Source organism: Rattus norvegicus, chromosome 7, assembly GCF_036323735.1.
Source record: "Rattus norvegicus strain BN/NHsdMcwi chromosome 7, GRCr8, whole genome shotgun sequence".
Taxonomy (NCBI): domain Eukaryota; kingdom Metazoa; phylum Chordata; class Mammalia; order Rodentia; family Muridae; genus Rattus; species Rattus norvegicus.
In genome coordinates, this window is record NC_086025.1 from 58,367,060 (window position 1) to 58,389,741 (window position 22,682).

The 22,682-nt window shown below is 41.7% G+C and overlaps 1 protein-coding gene across 3 annotated transcripts in view; it reads right to left on the reverse strand.

The window, feature by feature from the left end:
* Positions 1-22,426, reverse strand: part of Lemd3 (LEM domain containing 3) — an 88,930-nt gene extending 66,504 nt beyond the window's left edge. For 2 of the 3 annotated variants that reach the window (XR_005486725.2, XR_010053041.1), the window contains exon 1: positions 15,919-22,426. Coding sequence is in view for 1 of the 3 variants with exons in the window: in NM_001191000.1 (NP_001177929.1) it covers positions 15,919-17,449 (1,531 nt within the window). In the remaining 2 variants the exon portion in view is untranslated. The remainder of the gene's footprint in view (positions 1-15,918) is intronic. The other variant, NM_001191000.1, reaches the window with a different exon arrangement.
* Positions 22,427-22,682: the final 256 nt, after the last annotated feature.

Below are 22,682 nucleotides of genomic sequence, written 5' to 3' on the forward strand. Positions count from 1 at the left end.
GTGGTTATTACTTTGTTAAACAATCAAAAAAATGGCTCTTCTTACAGTCATTGCAAAAATGATGTCACAGGGCAACCTGTTATCCATCAAACTGGAGAGACAGTAGTCACTTGTGAGTGAGGTCTAATGGCCCAGATCTAAGTTCCAACAGCTCAGGAAGCTGGGCAGGAAGATTAAGTTCACTGTCTGCCTGAGTGAGCGCAAGTGAACTCAAAGTCATCTTGGATAGCGTACTGAGACCTTAAGCTAAACAGCCAGACCTAATTAATTAATTAATTAATTCATACTTTCTTGGGAAAATAGAAATTGGGAGAATTTCTTTCCAGTAGACATGACTTTCATGAAATATTACAAGTCAACCAGAGAGAAGAAAAATGATTCAGGTAAGAAACTTGGAACTAGATGAAGAAATGAAGCACATCCAAAGAGGAATGTGAAAATAAAATTAAAGTCACTTTTCTTACTATTAACTAAATCTATTAAGAAACTTAATAACTACCAAAAACAGAAAACACCAGGCCCAGATGAGTTTACTAGTGAATTTCACTAAAAATTTGAAGAATTTAACTCTTGACATCATCCACCAGAAGATCAAAGGAATACTTAACTTATCCTATCAGACCAGCATTACTCTTAATATCAAAGCCAAACAAAATACTATAAGAAAATCATGCATCAACTGCTGTCATGAACTCAGGTCTAAAATCTTCTACAGAACAACAAATCGAATTTAACAATGTAAAAAGGAAAACATAACTAAATGTTATTTAGCCCATGAATACTTGACTAACTTCATCATCATTCAAAAGTCAACTAGCTTAATCTACCAAAAAGGCCTAAGAAAAACCATCTAATGAAATTTAGTACCCATTACTAATTCTAAAAATGCTCAGTAAACAAGGACAGGTGGAAACTACCTCAACTCTGTAACAATACCTTCAAAAGACCCCACAATAGTTGACAACAAAGCTCTACTCATTCTCAACAGCTAGAAAATGGAACCAGCCTACCAGTTCAGCAACTGATGAAGGGATAAAGCAATAGTGGTGCAACACATAATGGAATTTTATTCAGCTATAAAAATGAAATAAAACTTGAAGGCAAATGGATGCAAATGGAAAATACTGTACGGAGTGAGGTAATCTAGCCAGGCCCAGAAAGTCAAATACCACAGCGTGGTTTCTCCCAACTGTAGATCATAGCTTACAATTTTTAGGTTTAACTTGAAATGTCTATAGAGACCAGGGAGTGACCAAAGGCCATAGTGGATGTAGGCAAAGGGCCTTGGGGGCAGAGGGTGGAGCACAGGCGACATGAAAATGAAAAAGTAATTCAGTGTTGCAAGTTTTTAACAGGAACAGGGTGAAAGGTGGAGAGAAAATGGGATAACGGGAAGGAGTTAACAAAAATTAAGGCCATACAAAGTGACCTTATAAATTAATTAAAAAACACAACTTTAAAAAGACAAAAGAGATAGCATACATGGGTGGATAATGCCAATCCCAAAGCCATGGGTTAGTAAATGAAAATCTTAATGGCAGGTGTAGGAGACCTCCTGGTGGTGTTGGCTAGCAAGGCCAGAGACCCTCAAAACTACACAGATTATGGCCACTTCCCTCAGTTGGCCACAAGAGTGGGATGAATGACAGGTAAGCCAGGCTGGGACTGAAGAGAAAGCTTCCTCCCTGCAGCAGGACAGTCTTCACAGTGCCTCAAGTTGCTACGCAGACAGATGAAGGGAAAATTAATCAAGGATCATTCTTAGCTTTGCAGAGCGCACGCACAGACATTACCAACTTACCAGGAACGGGTGTTTTCTGGTACAATAGTAGCATGGTTGTTATGAAAACCACCAAATTTGCTCTGAGGTCCACTTGCAGGAGGAAGTCCTGTCTTTATTACTATGAATTTAGACAAAGGTCCATGACCAGGGAGGTAAAAGGTCCTAGGAATGAACCCACTACTTTTTTTTTGGGGGGGGGGGTTCTTTTTTTCGGAGCTGGGGACCGAACCCAGGGCCTTGCGCTTCCTAGGCAAGCGCTCTACCACTGAGCTAAATCCCCAACCCCGAACCCACTACTCTTATTAAATGGACATGACATGTCCTCAAACTTGGCAACGTCTCTGTACAGTGAAGGGCAGCTAATTCTAAGAATCATAGCTGACCAAGGTGCTCAGAACAAGTAAATGTTGAGCCTTACATGGCATATACCAACCACATCATTCCCCCTAAGGGTCTGAGAGCCCCCAAGAAGGGGTGGAAAGAACTGAAGAGCTGAATGACTTTGGAGAAAAGTCATGAAAAATTGTCTTAAGAGACAAATATGGCCAGAGCTCTCAAGAACTCATAGTAATTGCAGCTGCCCACAAAGGGCCTGAACAAGACTGGGCAATAAACATCCAGCTATCAATGGGGAGGGGGTCCCACTCGGACCAGGAGAACTGAGGCAGTTGAGGGCAACTAGAAAGGAGAAAGTCACTGCCTCTGGTGAGTTAGTTACCCATGCTCCAGGGGACAGCTTTACAACTATGTCTATAGCGGTCCAGAATTCCCAAGCATAAATAACACATTTTTAAACATATCATCTGCCCCAGTGCTCAAGGAGCATCATGGAAAAAGGAACAGAAAGATTGTTAAGAGCCCGAAGTCAGGGAGGACTGCCACCAACAGTGTGATCTAGACAAGGTAGGGCTGTTAAGACCCAGGAACTCACAACAGCTGTGGCTGTCTCTACCAACATACACACGATCAAAGTAGTCAACATGGCAGCATGGACCAGGTGAATGGTGTGCTCACAAAATCCCACACCAGCTGAAGAACTATTGGCAAGCTGCTGGGGAAGGAGTCAGTTTTCTTCCAGGGTATGGCCTCATAGGTGGCTCATGCCCCAGTGGATGGTCCTATACCCATGAGTATGTGAACAGCACTAACTGGACTCAGCAAAAGTGGGGAAAGAACACTGGGAGAGATAGACATGAAATTGGAATAGGAGACCTGACTGAAATGAATTCATGTGATCAAGATGCATCCTCTGCATGTATCAAATTCTCAAAGAATAAAAACATATTAAGTCAACTGCCCTCTTACACACCAGGCAAGGAACAAGTGGGATTTAACACATACAAAAGTAATAAGAAATAGATGAAATAAAAGTTAAAGGCAGCATTGGCCAGGCTGGACTTGGCCTCTCTGCAGACTGTGGAGCTCCCGGAGTCTTCTGGTTCTGAACCCCACCAACTCTTGAGTTGTTCTTTGCTCAAATAAACTTAAATGTATGTTGTGAAGTTGTTTTTAACACTATGCTATTCCTTCAGATTCCTTCTATTCTCACAGAGCTTTTATAGCATACTTCAAATTCCAAATGTGATTTTAATGTTTAAGTGTAACTGTTCTAATGCTTCCTCAGTTATTAAAAAAAAAAATCTAATTTTATAATGAAAGGGAAAAGTGGCCTTTCTGAGAGGAGGAGTCTCCATACCTAAGGAGCTTCCTATCGCACTTCTGCATTTTTGACCAGGATCAATTTCTGCTTTATACTCAGATTTCCAACGCTTAATTTCATGAAATTGATAAAACACCAGAATTGAACTTGCCAGTTGCATAACAAATCAATATGGCTGACACTTTATTTTCTTGTAAGCAAGCAACCTTAAAACCTGAACTAAAACTACTTTAGTTTATGTACCTTTATACCATACACTGTGGTTTGGATACCTATCCCCAAAAGCTCCTTTGTGTTAGAGGATAAAAAACCCTGGGATAATTATCTGTACTCAAATCTTGGTTCTGTCACATACACACCATTCTTAATCTTCCAAAGATTCAGTTTCCTAATCTGAAGAGCAGGATAGATGAAAGTCTAGAGCAGCTAGGAGATTGTTGCATTTCACATTTGCTAACTAAATTTGTCCTCAACAACCTCATCTACACAGTACACTCAAGATTACGCTCAGTCACACCTTCTCCTCTCCCTGCCACTCCTGCCACTTCTCCCCACTGGCTCGTTCCCAGCCTCTCCATTCCGTTTTGTGACCCACTAAGTCTAAGCAGGTGGTGTCTGTGAGCATGGGATGAGCTCACCAGTGGGCACACATCTGAAGATGAGGACCCCCATTCTCCAGAAGTAGTCAGTAGCCTGCCCGTTCAGCAGGAAAGAGTAAGCCCTGAGCTCTTCCACCATCTATGACTATTCCCAGGCCTGCTCTTGGATAGGTCCAAGGAAGACAACGGGCTGCTGGGGGCTCAAAACTACAACGACAGATTCCTCTCCCCACCATGCTCAGAAGAGGGCACTTTGCAGCCCTTCTTTCTCTCCTTACATTCTTTCTATCCCATTTTCCCTGATATTCCCCAAGCCTTACAGGGGATAGTAAAAATGATCTGTTTAAGGCTCAACATGCAACTGTTTTGAACAGCCAAGAATCATTGCATTCACCAAGACTCACTGCAAAGAGAAGCTTCTCTGACCAAGGCTTAAAGGTAGCTTGTGTCTATGACATTCCATCCAGGGGTCCTCAGCTATTAAGTTTGAAGAACTGAATAATGCAAGCAAAACATCTCAGTACTCAAGACACAGAGGCACACATATAGACTGAGGGTCCCTTGAATTGAGCTATCATTAAAATATTCCTAACTACAAATCCAGTCACAGGAAAACCTGTAAAACCCTCAGTTTGTTTTGTTTTTTTGACTTCCCTGTGTGGACTTGGCTGTCCTGGAACTCAATCTAAAAACCAGGATGGCCTTGAATTCAAGAGGTCTGCCTGCCTCTGCTTCCTGAGTGCTGGGATTAAAGATGTGCACCACCACTGCCCAGCTAAACTCTGTTGCTTACAATCGGTCCTTTCCCCTGAAGGAACGTGGCTGAACGACATACTCCCAAATTCTACCACTGCGTAACAGAGCAGAAAATTCCTTCAAAATCAAGGATGGTTTATGTTGCAAAGAGGATCTTAACTTTAAAAGTTCTAATTCACCAGGTGTATCCTCAAGAACCAGACTTTGCATTCATAAATTGGGGAGAGGGGGCACAGAAGCCTCATGAAGTTAACTCTACACTGGTAGAGTTAACTTTGTAAGAACATACATAAAACAAACTATTACTTCTATCCTTACAGTATCTGCTCTAGCTAGAAGACTTACTAGAATTTTTCTACTTTAAGTAATATGTTCCATTTTTGTCAAACTACATACCCTAGTATACTCTATTTTTAAAACATCTGAATTCAAGTAGCATGCGCACATATTTTTATTTATTTTCCTCTAGGATTCATGACTAAGCAGTAAGTGATAAAACCTGGTGTCTTATTTAAATCTCTATAGAAACTAACAAAAGATTAAACATCTTTAAGAAAGAATCTGGGGATCTGTAGAGATGGCTCAGCAGTTTAGAGCACTTGTTGTCTTTGTAGAGGACCTAGGTTCAATTCTCAGCACCTACACGGTGGCTCATGAACAGTCAACAGGGGATCTGATGACTCTGACCTCCCTGGGCACCAGGCATGTATGTGGTACACATATACTCTTGCAGGCAAACACTCATGCACATTAAACATACAAACAAGAAGGAAAAGGAGGAAGAAGGAAAGAGAAAAAAAGCAAAGCAAGCAAGCTGTGGTCCTACAGCCTACAAGAATACTGTCGCCCACCCCCATTTTGTCTGGCCCGCTGGAGACTGACCCAGACCTCACAGACACAAGCAAGTGCCCTGATGCTAAAGTGCCCTGATGTAGTTCCAGCCCACAGTAAAGGGGCACTGCAAGTTTAAAGATGCTATTACACATCACCCAATGATTCTGACCAATTCAAAATTTCAACAAAGAAGTTTGCTGTGGTGAGTAAAGTCTTTACAAATGCAAATCTAATTTAAGGAATTATTCAACTTAAATTGGAGATACTGCTAAGTATAAACCTCCTATATAATACACTATGAACTGATATAAAATGTATATAACTCAAGTATGATGACTAAGAGTTTCCCAGAAACCTTCTCAAATACTGACAAGTTAAAGCCCTTCCCCCTGTACAAGCTTTGCTCATCACTGGTTTTCTCTTCCCAACAGGAACTGACTTCCCCCTCTCACTACAGTCAACTGTCAGATGAACACCTCTCATTCCTGTGTCTTTAAAGAGTAATAGAAAGCAGTTTAAATTGGAAATGGGAAAGCAAGCATACAGGACTGAGAACAGCTGCCAGTACCACTGTCATTTCAAGCTAAGAGGCACGTGGTGCTTTAAAGTAAGGAGCGATAGAGTCAAGTCCCTAAAGAGAGCACAGGACAGAGGTGAACCTTATTCACTTGCTTACCCTATCTCTGAGTGGCTATGCTTAAAACACTATCATGTAGTAAACAGAAGGGATTTAAATCAGAATAGTTGTAAATCCACTCTTGTACAGAATATGTTTATCTCATTATGTGTATCTGTAAATTGATAACAAAACCTTTATCATATTACTAGAAATATTAACTGTAAAATTACATAGAAAATAAGGTATGGCACATTGTATTCATCCCAGAATAAGCCATTAGATTTAATTAAACCAATAATGCAGAACAGTCTAGATCTAAGCTGTTCCAGTAAGGACTAGCCACATGTGTCTACTGAGTCTTGGAAAGATCACTAGTCTGTTGATTTATACTTTGTGTAAGACTGACTCCCTGAGTATGAATACTTAGTACAACACACACACACACAAAATACATAAAATATTTCATCAGCAATTTCTACACTGGTTATTCAAAATGATATTCTAGCTATTTTAGATTATGATAATTATTAGTATTCACTCTACTCCTGTTCTTATATGCTTTAATGTGACTACTAGAAAATTTTAGCTAAATATATTGTATGTACTATATTTCTGAATGATTCTAATAAAAAAATCACAGCACTGATATTTCAAATTCAAAATGGAATAACAATACAACTGTCATTGTTTTATAAAAATTATCCAAGAGACTGGAAGTCTTACTGCACTTTAAATTCCTTCAATATGGCAGTCTGATTTTAATGTTCTGCTTATCAAATCCATTTTATACCTTTCAGTTTCTTGACTGCACCCATTTAATTAACTGTCTATTGATTGGAATAGAAACACTTCATCTTCCCACTATGGTAAAAGAATACTCATCCTACTTTCTAAGCTATCTGAAGAGTTTTTAACAAGCCAAACAGGTAATATTCCTCAGCTAGTACCAACAGCAGCCTATTCTAAGATTCAACTGAAGCACGTCTATGAGGGTATTTCCAGGAAGGCATAAGCAAGAGGGAGATGCTCCCCTAAAGTGGGCAGCACCTTCAGGTGGCAGCTCAGATACAAAGAGTCTGTAAAAGGCAGTGCTGCTTTGTCTACCTGTCTTGCTCATTGCTGGTAAATCCAGTCTTCCTGCTACTGCAATTGCTGATGAGGAAGGGAACTCAGCATCTCAGGCTTTCCAACGGGCACTGAACCCCCACAGCTCAAGTATGGTCCAGGCCTTCAGAGCCAGACTGAGACTGTTGAGAGCTGAGAGACAGAGGAGAGCTTGATGGAACAAGTGGCTGTAGGATGCTCAGCCTTTCTAGAATGCAAACACCTATTGCTGGCTACCAGTCACTGTCGTGTGAGCCTACTAATTCCATATATATGCATGCTATTATTTCTGCTCCTCTAAAAAAACTTTTCTGCCTCAAATTCAGTACTGCATTTACATTAATGTATCAGATCTGAGTTACCAATCTACCTTCAGAGGTCTAGCTTCTGGTTGTTTTAGGATATATCATAATAATACAGCCACAGAAATAAAAGATTCTTCTTCAGTCCAGGAAGTAAGGAAGATACTAATGGTATGAAACAATAACATCCCCCCTTTTCTACTCAGATAACATAAGAGATACAGTTAAAAGTACTGATAAAGACTCTAAATTTAAAGTATTTTTACTACTTATTAACATTATTACTAAAACATGCCACTGAGCTGGACAAGTGTTTCTTAAATTATACTACTATAGTTGAAGAATTCTAGCTCACAGTATGAGAAGTACAGGTTAGATCATTTCAATGTCTTCAAATCATTTATATAAAATTCCTTATAAAACTCATTGGCTGGACATAAGGAGTACTTGACTATGCTTTTATTTTAATAGCTATAAAAACTAAGGCTCAAGGGTTCTAAGTACATCCTCAGCAAACACAGCAGCGGCAGAGCATCAGTAACCACCACCACCTGACAGGCATCCCCATCATCATCCCTGTCACAGTGGGGCAGGATGCCTAGCTAGCACTCAGCTGCAGAACCTTGACAGTTTCTCACAGGGAACAGTAGTAAGCACTCTCATAAAAACTGGTGTGCACACGAAGTTCTTAATGGTTCCTTTTATCAGTTAAGTCTTTAAATTCTGAAAGAACGGACACTTGAAATGGTAATTAAAAATCTAGTTTGTCATAAGTTTAAGATACTTCTAGAACATCTTGAACTTAGCAGCAAATGTTCAAATTTGTATCTTCTTCATTTGGGGCACATTTATTCACTGTATTTCTTCCCAAAAAAACTTACATTTAAAATTTTTTAAAATAATGCCTACATTAAAATCTGTATGATTTATAAACAGAACCCTTGTGAGAAACTTGCAATACTAAAGCAAGGTAGAAGGAAATGATCAACCCACACCAACACTCAGCACAGGGACTGCCCAGCTCCTCCGCTCTAGAGACTGTATGTTCCAGTGAGCTTTACCATAAGACACCCAAATTTGCAGAAACATTTTTTTAAAGTTATGTTTCAAAAGTTATAATATACAATTCAAGCACTGTTGCATAGAAACAAAACCCTAAGTCTTCAAAACAATAAAACACCTAATTTTAAAGTATACATACCAACACTTAAGAACATTTCCTTTCCACTAGAACAAACAGAAAAATAAACGACAAAACAAATTTTAGTGAAGAAGAAAAACCACATATATTATGTATCTAAACCTCTTCCCCAGAGAAACCCTACAAAACAATTAATTATATACTGGGAATCCACATCATAAAACTACTTTTCCCACCACTTTTATGACTGTACAACTACATTAAAAGTTATATTATAGCTTTATATTATGTACACAGTTTGTACTACAGCAGAGGTCCCTTCCCTATATCTACAAATTAATATAAATACTTCAAATGAGAATGGCTGCACGTGGTCCCTAATAGTTGAGTATAATTTTGAACTTTCCTTTCATAGATTAATCTTAGCAGTTCGTGGTTCCCATACACTAATCTGCACAGCCTGCCCAGACTCCTCATGTTATGGATAATGGTCCAAACAAGAACTGAGCACTAATGTACTTGCACACGTAAAGGTGATCTGCATGGTGACTAACGGCTACTGCAAGTTCCAACCCTTCCCAGGCAGGACTACCTACACAATCCTGAGCAAGTTCCTTGACCTCTCCGTCTGTCCATCCTACAGTAGGGAAACACCCGTATGAGGATTAATGAGTGCTTGGTCCTCTGCCTGGAACCCAGCACACAGAGGGTTTTGAAGTGTTGCTATGACTACAGCCACATACCGAGCTTTCCATGTATTATTTCATTATTCCCACTTTTATTCCACAGGTGAGGACTCAGGCTTACAGTGCCTAACTTAGCCTCAGTTCACAAGCTGGTAAGTGACAATGCCACTTCTCACACACCATTATTTCCCCAAACCACTACTTCCATGGTGATAAACAGCTCTCATTGATGTTTCATAATTTTAAGTTCTTCTACAGCTAGTTCTCAAAACACATTCTCATAGAGAAATTTTTTTAGTTTCTAAAATCATCAAACCGGTTATAACAAATATCTTCAATTTACAGGAATAGTCTTAGGTCTAAAAACATTGTTCTCTGATCATTCTTCACAAGTATCTTTTCCAAAGTTTTAACCCCATGTCTGGGGGTCCAGGTATCAACCTCTAGAGTCAGCTAGTTGATACTCCTCTAAAGACTGAAAATATTTAAACAATGCCCACAAAGTGGGACGCTTGTACTTTTAAAGGGAATATGAAAAGCTGGCCACTCCATCAAACAGTCCCAGCCCCTGTACTCACACACAGCACCGGTCTCTGAAGTGTGTCAACCACGTTTCTACATTCACCCAAAGGATAGTTCTACTTGAACTTGAAAAATACTCCTAAATAAAGTTTCTCTAGACTACATTTTTTTTTCCAAACAGGAGTGTGCCCTCTTCTGCATCTCTAATTCTTCTCCATGGTATCGATATTCCTAAGTCATTCAGGCGCATGACCACAAAATACTCTTTTGAGTCTGACAACAGAAAATAAAGAGACCAATCCACAAGCATGCTTCTTCCTTCAAAGCAATTATCGTAAGCCCTACTCCATTCCCAATCATCAACCTAAGTTTCATAACATCATGCTTATTATAGCTCTCCTCTCTAACTCTGTCGCTGCACTACCCATCCCACCTGACCACCCTTCTAGGAAACAGCCTGACCCTATCAGCTCTCTGCTCTGAATCTCCCATGATTTCCATTGCTTAGCCTACTAAGTCCAAGCTTGGGCTTCAGCCTAATTCAGAACCACTTCCTATGTCTGATCTTGATGTAGTCTAGATCTGTGGGAATGAGTTATTTCACTCTTATTGGAGTAAAAACTGAGACATACAGGGAGCTCATCAGTGTATATTTAAAGTGGTTCTCAAGTGTGCATGAAGAATGGGTCTCCTGGACTGACAATCTGAAACTGCTGGTGTCTGTCCTATAAAATGGCATAGCATTTATATACACCCTCCATTCATCTTCTTCTGTACTACAGATCATCTCTACTTTTAAAGCAAAATATAAGTAACTGAATATAAATTTATGTCAGTTGCTATAAAATCCATTGTACCATACTATATAGACAATAACAAAGTACATGTTTAGATGCAAATTTCTGTCAAATATTCTTGATTGGTAGTTGGGTAAATCTATAGATGTGTAACTACACATACGGAGTGCCTGTGTTGGCTACTTTATATGTAATCATTTATTCATTAAACTAAATCATGGGTCACAAATAAGCCAAGAATACTAAAGTTATTTCCTTCTCCTTCAATAACACTAAACATCGGGCATACATTATCTCATCTAATGCTTAAAGCCACTCCCAAGGGGAAATCAAGCACCTTATTTTTTAACACTAAACAATTACATTTCTAGTAAAGTCACAAAGTAAGAGAGAACTGAAATTCAAACCAAAAATAGAATAATAAAGTCTGTATCTGACCTACAAAAAGAGTAACCTAGAACGTATAATCTGTCTGCCATGGTGGGCTCACACAATCACATAGTGTAATAAATGCTATGAAGGAAGAAGTTCTTATCTGAGTGAAGTACACTTCTAAGTGATGGACCAACAGGATGAAGTGTCTGAGTTCACAAGGCAAAATTTAAGAATAAATAGTAGAGAGAAAAAGGAACTATTCCTAAGGAACGGGCAATATGTTCAAAGACACAAATGCCATTACATACTCAATTTCTGGTAGGAAATGAAGGCAGACAGGGCAAGTGTGATCTCAGGACAATGGAATCAAATTTAAATTTGACTTATTAGAAAATCACTGGGTACTCTGAAGCAAGAGAGACTAATTTTGTGTATGCTTTAGAATAATTCTCTAGCACAGAGATGGATTGGAAAGGCCAGAAGCATAGATCTTTTGGATTGGAAAGAACTTAGGCAAAAGCTAACAAAAAGCAGAAGAGACAGAAACAAAGAATGAGCCAAACAGCAAGGCACACACCTTTGATCCCAGGGCAGGGGGATCTCTGAGTTAGAGGCCAGCCTGGTCTATAGAGCAAGTTCCAAGACAGTCAGAGCTACACAGAGAAACCCTGTCTCGAAAAGCAAACAACAAAAAAGATTGATTTAAAAAAAAAAAAATGAAGAGCTACCGAACATCAAAATTCCTACAGGGCCAGACATGGTAAGGTCAAGAGAAGGAATCTAGGCAAACCCGAGTCTCTCTCTTGAGCTCTGGCTATATATGGAAGCATCACTATCAGACAAGAGAAGAGAGGGGCAAAAACAGGATGACAGTACAGAAGGTGGCAGGCAGACGCTGCTGGGACTTGGGACAACCAAAAGAGATGCGTATTCAGAACGGACCTTTATGAGAGAATACAAATTGAGAGGCAAGACCTTAAGAGTGGATGAAACACCCACTCCAGGGAAACAGCATCCACTCCAGGGAAACAGGAAGGATGGCACTGAAGATAAAGTTGCAAGGACTACCTTAGGATAGCAGATTTAACACTCTTACAGGATGAGGAAAAAACCCCTGGTGAGAGACATTCTTAAAATACACCTTTACACATAAACTCAGTACATGGAAAGGATACCTACGATAAAATGTTAAGTGAAAATACAAGTTGCTTAATACAGAATGATGTCACTTAAAATTCAGACTCCTCATCATCATTATGACATCGCCCAAGGCAAAAACTGACTTGGTCATTCATGTGCCGTTTTTCCTCAAGTGCAGTCCCAGCAATACTGGCCGTTCATTCTCAACTTTCAACACACTAGCTAGTTACATCTGCCAGAGTGCTCCTCTTGTCAGTGGCTAACCCTCTAGGCAATTCTGACCTTGGTTCCTGTGTTACCTCCTCAGAATGGCCTGTCTACCTGTGTGTAGTATTAGCTACGCCCCTCTTCCAGCTCTTTTTTTCTAGGCTGTAGGTTCTGAAGATTTCATCTACCACACATTCACACACTGCTCAACACACATCTACGTTGTTTAAAAATTCTTAGCACAGTAGGCACTTAAAAGTAAAACTTACACATATCATTGATTGAAAATCAACACACCTATATTTGTGTTAAAAATATAAGGAAGGTTCTGAAAGGAGTATATTCCTGGTATAAATGAACAAGAATGTGTACAAAATTAGAAAGAGAGGAATATATAATTACACTCATATTTTTGCTTCATTTCTCTTCAAATTTTCTACAAGAATCATGTCTCTTGTTGGACAATGATTTTTAAATAATAACCATGAATCTACATTAGGCAATCTATTGTTTCTTCTCTTTTCTTTTAGTTAATTGTCATGACTTAATTACCTATGGGACAATTTTAATGCAGGTTAATCTGTGAGTTGCTCTGATAGTTTAAAGTTAGAATGCTCCTCCTTAGAATTGGAAAGAATTGGAAAAAGCTTAGATCACCTAATTCTGCAGACATAAAACCAAACTAAGAAATTTAATGAGTAAAACTAATTTAATAAAAAATCCCTAATAAAAAAATTGCAGACCAAAATAATTAAGAACTTTTTACTTAAAAAAAAACCACACTTAAAAGACCATTGTATATTGTATAATTTCAAAAGTAACTAATAAAAGCTTACTGTCACATATAACCTACAATCTTCTAGTGAAATTATTACTTGAAGTAAAACCTAAACATACTATTTGACCAATGAACGCTACCTCTAGACATTTTAACACAAGATTCAGAATACAGGGAGTGTAAGTGTTCCCTCTTAGAACCCTAATGGTATTAAGTGAGCAGACTAACCAAACGAGCAGGAAATGTTTTTCTACTATGGCTTAAACTATGTCAAGTGCATCATGGATTCATTATACTTTGACTCAAACTTTTGAGTCAGCTGCTTTATGGTGTTATCTAACCAAACTGGTGATAAATGATAGATTCAAAAATGATTAAAGTGTAAATATAGGGCTGGAAAAATGGCTCAGTGGTTAAGGGCCCCCGACTGCTCTTCCAGGGGTCCTGAGTTCAATTCTCAGCAACCACATGGTAGCTCACAACCATCTGTAATGGGATTCTTCTGGTGTGGCTGAAGACAGCAACAGTGTACTAACATATATAAAATAAATCTTAAAATATAAATATAATTTATATTAATAATTAATATATATGTAAAATTCACCAGAAATATAGCAAATTTTATTTGAACTTCTAAATAAATATCCACACTTAATAGATTACCTCCTTTGATCCTCCCAACTACAAGGCTGGCAGATATTTTCAGATATTTTTACCTCTAAGCATGTAAGAAGTTAAGGATTTTGATTTGTTCAGCCAAGCCCTCGGTCATGCTATCCCTTGTTTCCACTCAGGATGTTCAAGTACCATGTTTTTTATGAATGAAGGTGATGTTTTTTGGTTTTTGTTTAAAGGAAACTACCATGCTACAGCATCCTATCAAGCATCCTATCCAACGCTACTTGAAATTTAAGTCCATAACAAAACATTAATCATACACTGTACAGTGATGAAACAGATATGGAAGTGACCTTTAATAATTTGGGTGATTACTAATTCCATATGAAGTCTTACTAAATGCCCTACTCTTCTTAGGCACAATAAAGCTACCCTCCTATCTATAACACTTTACAAAAGACACAAAATATTAAGAAACTGGGGCTTTGTCATTAGAAAAAAATCTGAAACTGTAACAAATCATTAAATCACAGCCCACTGACTCACTAAACTTTCAAATGGATACTTCGTGACTTACTTGAATTTCATTATCCTGTCCTTAAAATGAAGATAACACTTTTCTGAGAGTTGCTGAAGACTAAATAAGACTATGTAAAGCACTTAGTTTTAAGGTAAGTGTCAGACAGACAAAAGCAGGTGCTGTCATTTAACTACTGAGAGAGACAGACAGACAGACAGACAGACAGACAGACAGAGAGTGAGTGAGTCTCCCCTCTCAAACATTTAAGGCAGGACACAGTAGATAGATCACTCTTGCTCCTAGAGAGCCAACTGAAGTAATGAATGCTCTTGTAGGGCCTGTCATGAAACAATACTGTAGTCACTTGTTTACTATCTTAGACTTAGTCATACTGAAATCAAAGTTTCACTACTCAGTCTGCTAACAGTAATCTATACCACAACTGTGGAATAAAATATATAGTAAGCCAACTGTATAAATACAAATCACAATAGTGTAAATTCATATTAGGAGAAACACCTTCAGGGGGAGAAACCTAACAGTCCATTAAATGTCCCATTTTATCAAACCTCATCCTAGTCAATATTAACATGGTTTTCTCGGTTAGGAAAAGAAGTTCCAACCACAAGTCTCCTGCTCCATTCAAGTGCTTTCTCCTTGTGCTCCTTGCCCAGAAACATTGTCTCTACAAAGCTCAAAAGGTAGCCCCCCTGACCATGCAATCTAAAAGAGCTCACCCCAACAGCTTCCTCCTTATGTCCTCAGAGGACACACAAAGGTTGTCTGTTTTGAATGGTTCAGCCTATTACTACTGTTGTCTTGATTACTCAGTACTCAGTATGGAGGAAGATGCACAGGTCTGCCTGTAGTCATTCACCATTTCTGACTCCAAGTTCCTCTGCTAAGCTACAATGACTTTCTTCAGGGGTGGGAGTGGCTGAGAAGTGAATTAGGAGGTGTGCCCTGCTGCCTTTTTAGCATTCATTCTCTCTAAAGAACTTAGAGAACTACCTACAGTGTGTGCACCAGAATTTCAAAAAGCAGCATGCTGTGGTCTAGAATCCTGCTGTCTTCTAGAATCCTACTAGCTCATTTAAAAATGGAACGCCGCGTGTATGGCGCTGCCTTAAAATGGCAACACTTCAAAACTCACGAGCAAAAGACATCTGCTGTTATTTAAAAATAAAAGGAATTAAGACAGTCAAGAACCTTTTACTAAAAGGCGTATAATGTCGTCTTCTTCAGTAAGTTGTTTTAAATTTGAGCCCATGCAGAAAAACTTAGAAACCAGCCCTAGGATAACATTCTGATATTGGTTAATAGTGCTCCTAATCAAAAGGAGAATAAGGCATGTATTCCGCCATATTTTCGGTGTTTAAGTAAATTTCCTGCAGGTCAAGGTCACCACCGCTAGGCATGTTGCATTGGATAATCTGGCCCGGGGGCGGGGGGGGGGTGTTATTTACTTAATACTTACAGAGTCTTCCGTCCTCGGGTACTCCTGTCCCTCTCATTCCTAGGTAAGTCAGTCCCAATATTAGGAAAAATAAGCAGGCTGCAGTTAGGAGGAACATCGACAGGTAGTGAGCACTGAAACTCCCCGTCGGAGACACCTCCTCACGTTTAAACTGCTGGAGAAGTTCCTCTTCGGGCTCGCAGAGCTTTGGCTTGCTGTAGGCGTTTTTCAGGTAGGTATGATTGGAGCCCGTATGGTTGGCGTGGTTGATCCTGAGTGAACCAGGGGCGGTCGCGGCCGCTCCGGGAGGGATGCTGTTGGCATACAGACTGGGGGAATCCACGCCGAAGGCCCCGCCGCCGCCTATGTGATTATTGGTTTTGAGGGGCCCTGTGGGCGACTCCAAGGTTGAGTCCACGTCGGGACTCGGCGGCGACAGGAGCGGTGCCAGCTTCTTCGCGCCAGCACGGTATCGAGGAATGGAGTCCACTTGATCGCACCCTCCTCCTCCTCCTCCGCCTCCCGGCTCGGCCGCCGCCTCCTCGAGGTTTCGGCTCCTGTCTAGACTCCCCGCAGCCGCCGCCCTGTCATTCATCGCGAGTCCTCCCCCTCCCTGAACTGAAGTCTCCTGCCGGCTGCCGCCAGATTTAGCAGTCAGCGCGGAGAACGGCTTACTATGGCTCCGTCTGGGTCGATGCCGGGAAAGGGAGTCGTCCTTTAATACCTGTCTAGCCGAGGCCACGTCGCCGCCGTCGTCCTCCTCCTCCGAGTCCGAGTAATGCTCCCGGCAGCTGTAGGGGAGAAGCCGGCTGCCGTTCACGGCTCGGCTGCCCCACAGCGGCTCCTCCGCCTCCGGGTCCCTGTCCTCACCGTCCGCTACCTCCTCGTCCACGTCCTCCGCGGCCCCGTCGCTCCCCGACGGGAGCTGCGGCTCGGGGCCCACCGGCCTCCGCGCCCCCCACCACGAGTGGGGCTTCCTCCGCTCGGCCGAGTTGCCGCTCGTCGCCTCACCCGCGACCGGGGGCGCCGGTGGCGCTTTGAGCCCGCGGTACTGGAGAGCAGCCCGGTCCCTCCGCGCTCCGCCGCCGCCCGCCTGCTCCCGCGGACTGGCCTCCACGTCCGACTCGTCGGAGCTAAAGCCCAGCAGCACTTTGCTGCCCGCCGCGGGGACGGCCGCCGCGACCCCGGAGCCTCCCGCGGGGCTCTCCGGAGCGGAGGCCGACAGGCGGCCGAGGCCCGCGGGAGTCCGTAAGTACGCGAAGTCCCCCGAGCCCGGCCGGACCCCCATCCCCGCCGGTGCCGCGGCTACACTCGCCGCGGCCGCCGTGTTATTGTTATTACTGTTCCGCGTCTTGTTGCCGCGGCCCCCCGCCCGGTGCTGCTGCTGCTGCTGCTCTTCCTCGCGAAGCTTCTTCAGCTTCTTGAGGTAGACCGGCCGAGTGCTCTCTGTCACGGGACCCGGAGACAAGCCGTAACGGCGGAGCTGAGAGAAAAGCTCCTCATCTGAGAGCTGCTGAGGCGCCGAAGCCGCCGTAGCCGCCGCCGCCGCCATTTTCTCTCCAGGGTGTTTTACAAGCTCCGCGCTACCGGAAGTGACGCGCCGCCCTAGACCCTGAACTAGACCGGGCTGCGTCGCCCTTCCAGCGCCACGGGCGCCTCGGCCAATGGGAGGCGCGGGAGGAGCTCACCTGAGCGGGAAGGCGCCACCTGAGCGGCGCGGGGCGGCGTGACCGCGCTCGCCCGGGCGGCCGCCGCTGGCCCGCTTGTCACCGCCGCGCGCCTCGGAGCGCCGCCCGCTCGCCGCCACACCTTGACCTCCACCCGGGGTTCTGCCACCGCGCTGAAGGAGTGGAAAGGAACTCTACCCTCAAGTTCATGACGACACTTTCCTGGCTCGGATCGGTATAGAGACCCCGAGAGCGACCCTAGATCGGCAAGTTTGCTGTCTGGTTCGAGTTTCATTTTGCCTTTCCGGCTGACTTTTTTTATTTTATTTTAAATTAAGTGACTTTCCCTCGGCGCCTTTTCAGAGGCTGCTCTCCTTTTGGGAGAAATGGAATAGATCGTTCACAGTACAGTTTTCAAAAGTCATAGCTACTCTTTCGGGTGTATGTAATTAACTTTCTGTCTTTTTTTCCCCTTAAGTATGATGACTTCATATATCGTCATGTGTCATCATATGTCACATGTCATCATCTGGAGAAACGAGAGAGCCATCATATAATTTGTTTTGACAGAAGAAAGACGAGTTCACCATGCAAATACTCGCCTAACGCCTATCCAAACAATATTAATAAATTTTTATATATTTTGAAATATTTTATGACCCCTTTGGCTGTAAACTTCCTGTACAGAGGAACTTTGCATTTATTATTCTCAACACTAGAAACACAGCAAACATTTGTTGAACGAGGTAGTGAACTGCAAACCAATAGGATGAAATTAAATTTAGGGGCATGGGGGAAATGCCTGGTGAGGTCAATAAACTTCCCCCCAGCCCCGAAAAAAAATCATAATAACTGGAAATCCTACCCTCTTGTTCACAAAACACAAGATGAATCCTAGAGAGGAGAAACTCGCCGGTTTTGATGAGGAGTGCTTCCCCTTTATTTAAATTGTGACATAGTATTATTGAGTACTTAAGCCCTAGAAGCTATTAGGCAATCCTAGCACATTGTACGAAACATTACAGTAGCTTTTGTAGTGTTGCTTTACCCTATAGCACAAAACATCTATGCAGAAGAGGTTAGTCAAAAGCCTAAATTATAGCTTTTCATCACCCAGCATCCTGTAGCAGAAAAAATACTTAGTAACCTCAATTCTTAATTTCTAGCAAATCTTGCCTTGTCTTCAAAACCTTCCATATGGAAGACGGCTTCCCTTTTTCTTGAGACTTCAATGTCACAAATGTTCCTGAATCTACCATAGTGATTAGGATGACCCAAATTTATTACCCTAAGTTTTGGAGTAGAGACTCAAATGACCATAAACTTTGGACCCATGTCTCAGTATAACAAAGGAGTTCAACCAGGACCTTTGATGTTAACCAAACTGAATTTCATCCCTGTGCTTTCTGTACTTTTCATCTTAATTTAACATTTGTTCCCCACCCTGTTGGTTCATTAGGTAGGAATCCCAGGGGTCTTTGATGGTCAACTTGACTGGGTAGAAGCATCACCTAGGAAACAAGCATCTAGACAAGTCTGTCTGGGTTATCAAGGTGTGTCTAAGGAAAGTGAGAAGACACACCTTAACTTAGGGTGGGACCACCCAATGGCCTGGGATACTAGACTGAATACAAAGCAGAAAGTGAACCAAGAACAAATCACTCAGCCTTTCTGCTCCCTGACCGTGGCTGCACAAGATCAGCCACGTCAGGTTCCTGCTTCATTCCTTGACTGCCATGAACTTTGGCCTCAAAATATAAGCCAAAATTAATCCTTCTTTCTTTCCTTAACTTCCTATGGTCAGACATTTTGTTTCAGCACTGTGTAAAGTAGTAATACAGTATCAACCTCAACTGCCATGAACTTTTAAATGCCAACTTATATTTCCATCTGGAATTTTGGTAAATTAGTGTTTCTGAGCCTTCCTTTCTGTATAGGCAGAATTTGCACAGATGACTGTCTTAGGGATTAAATGTCTATGTGATACTCAATGCCATGTCTGATCTGATGCCCAGTGTACATTCAGTAAGTGTTAGTAATACAAAGTCGGACGTTATATGTTTTAGTCTATGTTTTAGTTTATGGTTCCTGGGAGTTCCATGTTATAACAGTCAAAATACTGCTACACAAACAGAAGTAGAATTATTCAGACTTTGCCCAAGATGTTAATCACATTAGGAATTAACAAAGACCAAAAAGGCCTTAGTAACCACAGATATTGGGCCTTTCAATACTTTGGGTTTTGAATGAACTAGGAACTAAAGGTCTCGAGTCTCAAAGTTACGTACCCATAAGTGAATCTTAGGCCCTCAGAAGCTCAATTTATTCTTTTAAAGTGTTAACAATATTCCCTTCCCTACATGGCAAATAACTAATATTCAAGAATTTTCATGAGAATGATGGCTAATATATAATAGTATGTGAAAATAACATCCAAGTACAGTGTGTAAATGATAGTTACTGCTGCACATCAATAAACTGTGGCAATCATACCAATATGCAAATTTTTATTTTACAAGAAGTTTTGAAGACATGATGTCATTTGGTCTACAAAACAAACAACAACAAAACCCCTTGTTCAGGATGCTGAGGGCATGACTTATCCTAGGGAACTATGTGGGGTTGTAATTCCCCTTGGTTTTGGTGTTTGAACAGCCAGGACCCAGGTTCCTCAGAAGAACCTCCCCAACCTCAGGCCAGTCGTGGCTCACTCGTAGCTTGTTCCTTCTTTGTCAGTGCACCGTACTCTAGCTTCAAAACCGGCTGAGTTTTAACATTTGGAGCTCTATCTTAATTGCACCCAGATACTTAACAGGGAATACAATCTCAAGGTACAGGACTCCGTAGATTCTGAAAATCTGACTGAGGGAGACATTTATGATTGGCTGTCCTATACAAACTTGGCATCAGCTTTCATTGAAAAACTTTGAATAGAATGTTTGGAACCCAATATTTTAACCAAAGATACCATTCATGCTTTTATTTCCTAGAAGAGTATTCTTTCTGGTCCTAGTACTAAAATTAGCTCTGTTTCTCCAGATCAATAGATTTAGATTTAGATTTTGGTTTATTCTTACTGAAATGAAATTCAGAAGATAAAGTTAGCATTTTAAAGTATACCAGTGGCATTTAAGACACTCACACTATTGCGTAACTGTCAAGCCTATCTGTTCCAAAATATTTTCATCATCCCACGTGTCCTTCTTGCTCTACCTACAAGCAACCGTTATCAGTTTCATGTCTCGATGAATAAAGCTCTTCTGTATATTCCTTGTAAGGATAATCAAAAGTCATGTGATCAAAAGTAAGTAGACTCAAAAGTCATGTGACCTTTTACTTTGTCTCCCTTCACTCAGTATGTTTTTAAGATGTATCCATGTTGTAACAAATCTTTAACTTATAATATTTTCCTTACATATGTCTGCTTTATAAAGTGTCTTACTCTATAGACTGGCCATATTTTATTTATCTACTCATCCACTGACAGGCATTCTAGTTGCTTTACATTTGCTTACTGCTCATGACGTCGTCATAAACGTTGATTTTCAAGGGTCCCTTTTCAAATCGCAGTGTGTCTTCAGAATGGAATAGCAGACCGTGTGATGACTGTGCACTGGAATTGTTGCACATTTCAAAACGTATGAATGTGTAAGTGCAGGCAGGCAGGCAGGCAGGCGGGCGGGCGGGCGGGCGGGCGGGCGGGCGGGCAGGCATCAGCCTGCCATGGTCCTCACACCCAGAGCTTTTATGTAGCAAACTGAAGCATGGATTTTTCATGACTAACTGCCATGTTTTGAAAATGGTCTGTTCCCGCCAACGTTTCTGTTGATGTTTGATTCCACAGTCTGTTAGTGTGGGTTATTCAGTACTGATAGAATACCGGGTGGTGTAGAGGTCACATGAGCGGAACTCCATGGATATATTCATACCTTCTCCTGGGAATGAGTCCCCACTTTCAACAGGGCTGGGATAATTACCTGCAGAGCAAATTATTATAAAGTAACCTTGCTTCTAGGCTCCAGGGCATGTGCTGGGTTTGGCTGCTTCCCAGAATTCTATGGGAAGCCTGGTTCTTGATGCCTTGGGGCCTGTTTTATGACTCTGGTTTTGGTGGGGATTTTATTACAGACACTCATGGGGCTGGCTGGAAGAAAATACATCATTTGGCAGTTTGGGGGCTGGAATGATTCTGAGAGAAGCGTTGCTTTTACTTCATCCTGTCTGCTGGACCAAGTGAGGGCTGTGAATCAGTCCAAGAGGAATTTATATAAACCGTTCAAGAGATAGGGTAAACGAAAAATGGACATAATGAGGAGGAAAGGGATTATTGGGGAGGAGCCAGGATAATGGGAGGAGCCAGGATGGGAGGAGCCAAGAGCCAGTCTTGCAAAGGAAATCAGGTATTGAATGTTTTGAGCTAGGTCCTCAAGTCTTCAGGTCTGATTTTGAATGGGTTTGGATTTGTTGCTGTAGAAGCGACATTGTTCCTGGAGAGGGGCACAGGTCCCTCTGTTAGTGACAGTCAGGGAATCTGGAGTTCTTCAGTTCAGAAACCACAACAGCCAAAGGGGGAGGGGGAGAATATTGTGAATGTATGTATGTATGTATGTATGTATGTATGTATGTATGTATGTATGTATGTATATGTATATATCAACTCAAAACTATTTGAGTTCTGATTCCTGAAATAATGCCCGGGGTGGCAAGAAGGGGAGTGAGCTAGACGGCACATTAGCTAGACAAAAGCTGTTGTTACGAAACAAACACTAGTAAAGTTGGGGTGGGGGCTGGGTGCAGATGGGGCAACTAAGTTAGGTTTGATTTGGAGAAAATAGGGATGGGGTGCCTAAGTGGTCCCCAGCAATATTGAGGCAGAAGAGGACTCAGAAAGACTAAAGGTAATTAGGCCAGGGAGGCAGATAGTGCCAGAAGGGCATTCACTAGTCTTGCGTCACAAAGATGGCGATGGTGAGATTGTCTTAGTTTGGGGAAGGGACACAGGGAGGTGGGGTCTATGGATCTATAAAGGGGCCTTAGGAAGTCATCTTATTCCCAATTGCTAAGGGCCCTTGAGCAAATGTTTCGAGAAACACGTTTTATGAGGCAGGCTTTCCGAGA